Source organism: Charadrius vociferus, unplaced genomic scaffold, assembly GCF_000708025.1.
Source record: "Charadrius vociferus isolate BGI_N301 unplaced genomic scaffold, ASM70802v2 scaffold971, whole genome shotgun sequence".
NCBI lineage: Eukaryota > Metazoa > Chordata > Aves > Charadriiformes > Charadriidae > Charadrius > Charadrius vociferus.
This window is the reverse complement of record NW_009646664.1, coordinates 285120-290880: the sequence shown is the minus strand read 5'-3', so window position 1 is coordinate 290880 and position 5761 is coordinate 285120. Positions and strand designations below refer to the sequence as shown.

General features: G+C 58.9%; 1 protein-coding gene across 1 annotated transcript in view; it reads left to right on the top strand.

Moving 5' to 3' along the window:
- The window catches only part of AGAP3 (ArfGAP with GTPase domain, ankyrin repeat and PH domain 3), a 138561-nt gene that overhangs the window by 8410 nt on the left and 124390 nt on the right, over positions 1 to 5761 (top strand). The window contains exon 5 of the mRNA XM_009889178.1: positions 1870 to 2004. Within this exon, the coding sequence (XP_009887480.1) occupies positions 1870 to 2004 (135 nt within the window). The remainder of the gene's footprint in view (positions 1 to 1869; positions 2005 to 5761) is intronic.

The window sequence follows — 5761 nt, the reverse complement described above, 5'->3', positions numbered from 1 at the left end:
CGCGGCGGGTGCCCAGGAGGCGGGGAGGGGCGGCAAGCAGGGCATTGCCGCAGGCGTCTGAGCTCCGCTCTCCCGAAATGAGTGTCCTTCCAGCCTGCAGGTGGCGAAGCCCGGGCAGAGCGAGCCTGGGGCTGCAGACGCTGTCCGGGCGTCAGGGTGACAGCAGAGAGAGGGAGGGCAGGACGGAGGGTGCGAGGGAAGAAGGTCTTGGCAGGACCCAGTTCTGAGCAGTGCCACCCGTTCTGGCGAAGGGGAAACGGACTGGGAAGGCAGGCGGTGACAGCGGGAGGGGAGTCGCAGGGGGGTCTGCTCTGGACCCCAGATTAAGCGTAGAACAAAGTTGTTAAACTTCGGATATTTAAAGATTGTGGAATTAATGTTAAGACTGAGTGATCTGGAACCCCTCTCCTATGAGGACAGTTGGGGGGGTTCAGCCTGGAGAAGAGAAGGCTCCGGGGAGACCTCAGAGCCCCTTCCAGTGCCTAAAGGGGCTCCAGGAGAGCTGGGGAGGGACTCTGGATCGGGGAGGGGAGCCGTGGGACGAGGGGGAATGGCTTCAAACTGGAGGAAGGGAGATTCAGACTAGATATAAGGAAGAACTTCTTGGCTGTGCGGGTGGTGATCCCCTGGGGCAGGTTGCCCCGAGAAGCTGTGGCTGCCCCATCCCTGGAGGTGTTCAAGGCCAGGTTGGACGGGGCTTGGGGCAACCTGGGCTGGGGGGAGGGGTCCCTGCCCAGGGCAGGGGGGTGGAAGGAGATGGTCCTTAAGGTCCCTTCCAACCCAAACCATTCTGTGATTCTGTGATCTTCATTGAGGACCGGGCTGGGGTTGCAGGCACGTGCTGTGGAGGCTCAGAAGTGGGGAAGAGGGATGTGGCAGAGGCGTCGGTGATCGTTGTCCCAGACGTAGAGCCAGGGGAGGCGGCAGCATTGGTACAGTCGCACTGAGCAACCCACTGGGGAGCTCGAGGGGGACTTCTTCACCGTGTGAGTCCCGGGACTCCTTCAACGCCTCCTGAGAGGGTTCATTTGCAGCCCCTCTTCTCCCTGGTGTGTCTTCAAGGAGTCGGATCCCCCTTGGGAAGGTAGTTTTTCCAAAACATGCGAGCACTTAGCAGCCATCGGGGGTACAAATCAGGCCTATTTTTCAGTGTTTGCCCCCCCAGGCCTCGACTGTGAGCGCCTCCTGGCAGATCCGTCTTTCCCAGTTAACTGAGGATGATTTCTCCCTTCTGATTCTTTAATCTGTAGGGTATGGCCGTGAGACCTAAAACGATCGAGACTGGCAAATCCATTTTACTCTGCAGCTGAGGTGGACTTGCAGATGAGAGCGCTCGCTCGTCCCAGCAGCCACGGCCAGTTGACAGATGGCAACGTTAGTCGTTTCTAACGCATGTAACACCGTGCACCCTCGTGCGGATGAGGCTGTAGTCGGACCCAGGGTCAGACTGTTCGCACCTTTGCCCCCAGCGCTGTCTGCTGTCACTGAGTGTCCCGTTGTCTTCAACAGCTGCACTGTTCACGATGTGGTTGTGTGAAACTGTGGTGGTGTGTCCCGTTCCTAACATCCAGGCTGCCTTGCCTTGCCAGCCGCACCTCCCGCTAGTTTCTGCCCTCTGTCTTCAGAATCGCCGGTGGCTGGATGGTTAGGAGAGTTAGCAAGGTTCATTTAAAAAGGTTCATTTAACAAAACCATTTTTCTGCAAACGTGGGAGTGTGAGCTAAGACATCTATAGGGCCGGGGTGTGCTATGAAGGTGGGTATCTCAGTGCGTGAAGGGAGGGAGGTCGGTCAGGAGTGTGCCCTGGGACCTGCGGATAGACGGGACACGGGCGCTTGCTTTTTAACCCCCTCTGCCTTTGGTTTCCAGATGCCATCAGCGCCACGAACCCCCGGGTCATTGATGATTCTCGGGCACGGAAGCTTTCCAATGATTTGAAGCGCTGCACGTACTACGAGACCTGTGCCACCTACGGACTGAACGTGGAGAGAGTCTTCCAGGACGGTAACTGCAGCCGGTGGAGGGTGTCCGGGCGAGAGAGGGCAGCAGTGCTGCCCCAGAGAGGGGGTTCCCCTGCCTGCACCGCCGGCTCTCGGCTGGAACGGCGTGCTGCCGCGAGGCCGAGGGAGATAAGCACACGTTTGTGTGCAGTGCCGTTGCTTTATGCGTGCACACCGGGGCGAGGAGTAGGACATGCTGCGTGTGGAATGATTCCTGTGCGCGTGGCACATAGGTGAGGTGCACATGGATGTGCGCGAGGGCCCGCGGCGCAGGGCCGGGCAGCGCCCGTCTCCCGCCTCTTGTGGGGGCCGCCCTCCGGGTACCCCTTGTTGCAGAGAGCAGGGAGGCTGCGGGGGACGGTTGTGTCCCCACGGTGGCCCTGTGCAGCACGGCGGTCTGTCTGAGCCTGCGGAGGGCTTGTGGGGCTGCAGAGAGGGTTTTGATCGCCTGTGGTGGAGGAGAGGAGGAAGGACAGCAGAACCTTTGGGTGCTGGAGAGAGGGGAGCGGCAACGGAACGGCCAAATGGGGCATCAGTTCTCACGGGAGCAGCGTGTGGGAGAGCGTTTCTGCTGCGACTTGGAGAGGAGCCTGCGTGGCAGGGATGCTGTGGGTGGAAGAGGGAACCTACGCCACGTCCTAGGAGTTTGCAGTCTGCTTAAGTGAACTGGGACCCTGCCCTGTAATGGGGCTGCGTGTTCCCCTGTCCCCTGTCTCTGCCGGGGAGCGCAGCTGGGGGGCTGTGTGCGGTCTGAGGGAGGGTCTGCGCAGAGCGGAGTCGCTGGGCGGGACGGAGGTGCTTCTGGAAAGGAGCAGAGCTATGCTGTTAGTTTTTGCAGGTGGAACAGGCGCATGGAAGAAGGTTTGGCAATAGTAGTGCAGCAGCACTGCCTGGAGGCAAAAATCCAGCTTGGTTCATTGCGGCACAGTGAGACAGGCTGAGGGCAGGGCACAGGGCTGAGCCCGTCATCGCTTCAGGTGTCCCCTTCATCCTCTGAGCCGGAGCTGGTGATCCTCCTTCCCCTACGTGAGACTGTGACCTTCCAGTAGTCTGCTGGTGCAGGGCTGAGGGTGATGCTCACCGTGCTGCTTTTCTCATGCCGGAGCACAGAGACGTGGCCCTCTCCTGCTGCTGGTGTGGGAAGGCGGCCCAGAGAGCGATGTCTCAAACTGTCCCTCCTGGCGTGGGCAGGGACCCCCTCCGCATCCGGCAGCCCCTGCGTGGCTTTGCTGTTCCTGGGGAGCTGGGGGTGACCCTGCCGGGCAGGCTGCTTGTAAGCCCCCCCTCCTTCCTCCTCCTCGCAAGTGATGGAGGAGCGGTGGGAGGGAGGGCTGGGAGCAGCTGGGGATAGGGAGTACTGCAGCAGACCTGGAAGAGGAGATCCGCTAAACCAACTCGGCGGTTTGCAGAGCAAACCTGGAGAGAGCGACAGCGGGTGTGCAGCGTGCACCGCTGGTCCTGGCTTCTGGAGCGCTCTGGCACTGCGTGTCACCAAACGCATTCAGCATTTTCCTTCAGATTGGTTGTGCTGTGTCGCTGCGCGGAAGGACGGCACGGTGAGGAGTAGCAGCCGGTGGGTTTGGGAAGGGGCTGGGGAAGGCGCTGCAGGATTAGGTGCTGCGTTCGTTACACTGCTTCTCATCCTTCTTCATCGCAAGATGGAATGAATTGTGCTCTGGGGTTATTTTTTCTCTTTGTTAACCCCGGGAGCAGAGACAACACAACTTTCAGCAGTGCGATGTGCGAGATGAGAGCTCTCAGTGAGACCGGGACTCGGCTTCTGGCGCCAGCGCTGCTCGGCCAGCTTGGTGGCAGAGCCCGAGCTGCTGCCTGGGGGCTCAGGAGCGAGCGCCTGCACAGTGCTGCGCTCCGTCTTTCCTCTGGGTTTACTCACGGCCCGTAAGGTGCGTTTGTCCACGTGCAGAGCAGTGAGGCCGAGGAAATGCAGAAGACCCCAAGGAGCGAGGTAGGGGGGGACTGTTCACGCAAACCCGATGTCAGTGTGGGCAAACGCTGATGCTGTGCGGAACGAGGAGCACGGGCGGCACTGCCGGGAGCGCTGGTGCTGTCCCTGGGCGAGTGTGGAAGCTCGGGAGGATTCTTGCCTTCCTATGGGGCAGCAGGAGAAACGCTGCTGGAGTGCTGTCAGACTTGGGTGTCTGCACTTCAGAAGGACACAGAAACTGAGAAGATAAAAAAAAAAATAAAGCTACAAAAATTAATCAAAAGCTGGAAAAAATACCAGATAGTGAGACACTAAAAGAAAGAGATTATCCACTGAATAAATCAAAAAGAAAGCTGAGAGGTGACTTGATTACAACGTAAGAGTATCCACGTACCTGTCTACATGGGGAGATCACAGATACTAAGACTGCGGGCTGGCAGAGAGTTAATGCTAGAAGCCAAAGCCGGTCAAATTCAAGTGCTAAGGAATCCTTACTTTTTTTATTAATAGCCTTCTTTTCATTAACTGTTGGAAAAAACACACGGGGCAGTGCTGTATTCGGCATCTCACCTACCGTCTCCAAACGCAGACCAGGGCGCTTTGTGGAGGGGTCTCTCCGCGTACGCAGGTGACCGGTGCAGTCATGGCTGGAGTGTTCAAAGAGAGCTGCGCCCGACACGTTGGCCCTGGACGTCACGGGCATCCGAGAACTGTTCAGGGACCTCCAGGATGCGGTTTCAGATGAAGCGGACTTGATGGGATGAGGCGTTGTCGGAGTGGGTGAGCGGCTTGTCCCAGTGAGCACTGGTGGGTGCCGATGCATCTGTTCTGGGATCTGGTGGAGCGCTGGCAGTTGTGGATCCTGTGAGGAGCTTGCCCCATGTCCTCAGCTTTACATGGTTTCTCCAGCGCAAGTTACTCAGCCCAGATCGTGGTAGACCTGCCCCATGCAGGCGGGGGAAGACGTCAATTTTCCGTGGAAGAAACGGGAAGACTTCTCTAAGCGGTGGTCTCTGCGTTCGCTGCAGAGGTTTGCCAGTCCATGCTGTGCAGAGCATATGCTGCACCTCTGTCCCCAGAGCCCTTCCGTGCCACTGTCGTGTCTAACAACGAGCCATCACCGACCTTTCTGGCCAGCAGGTTAACGTGGCGCTGGTCCAGCCCGTCAGCTGGAGGGAGCGACCATCCTCCTCGCCGTGTCCAGCTGAGGGCTGAGGCGAGCGCTCTCCCTCCCCAGGCTGCTGTCTCCGCAAACGCCCCGCAGTCCGCACGTGGTGCCGCTCAGCGTGGAGGGAGCTCCAAGAAGCAGAACTTGGGATCTCCACATTCACCGACTGTTCAGAGGTTCTCCAAGGATCGAGCGGCTCCAGCTGTTCTGGTGCTCTCCTTTCTGCTCCAGCAGGAGCGGCAGAGACCCTCCTCCATGCCTGGAGCGGTTCCTGGGTACCGGGTCTGAAGCCGTTCGTGGTTGTGTTGTGCAGGGATCGAGACCGTGTATGTTACAGCGCGTAATTGTGTTGAATCTTCTGGAGTGGCGGAGGCTTTCTCTGGGCAGTCAGGCTTCTGAAGGTCACTGTGAAAAGGACACATGCCCTGCAGAGAAGGGGTCACTTTCTCCGCGCTCGTCCGTTGTGTGCAGCATGGCAAAAGTCCGCCTGGAAACGCTGTTCGCTGTGCGGGACCTGTGCTTCCCTCATCCCTTCCAAGTTGGTTCCAGCACCGGCTGCTCTCACAGTTACGGCTTCTGTGAAAAGGTGGGACAGTTTGCCCGTGGCTGCAAATACTGCGCGGAGGTGACCCTGGCACGAGCAGGAAG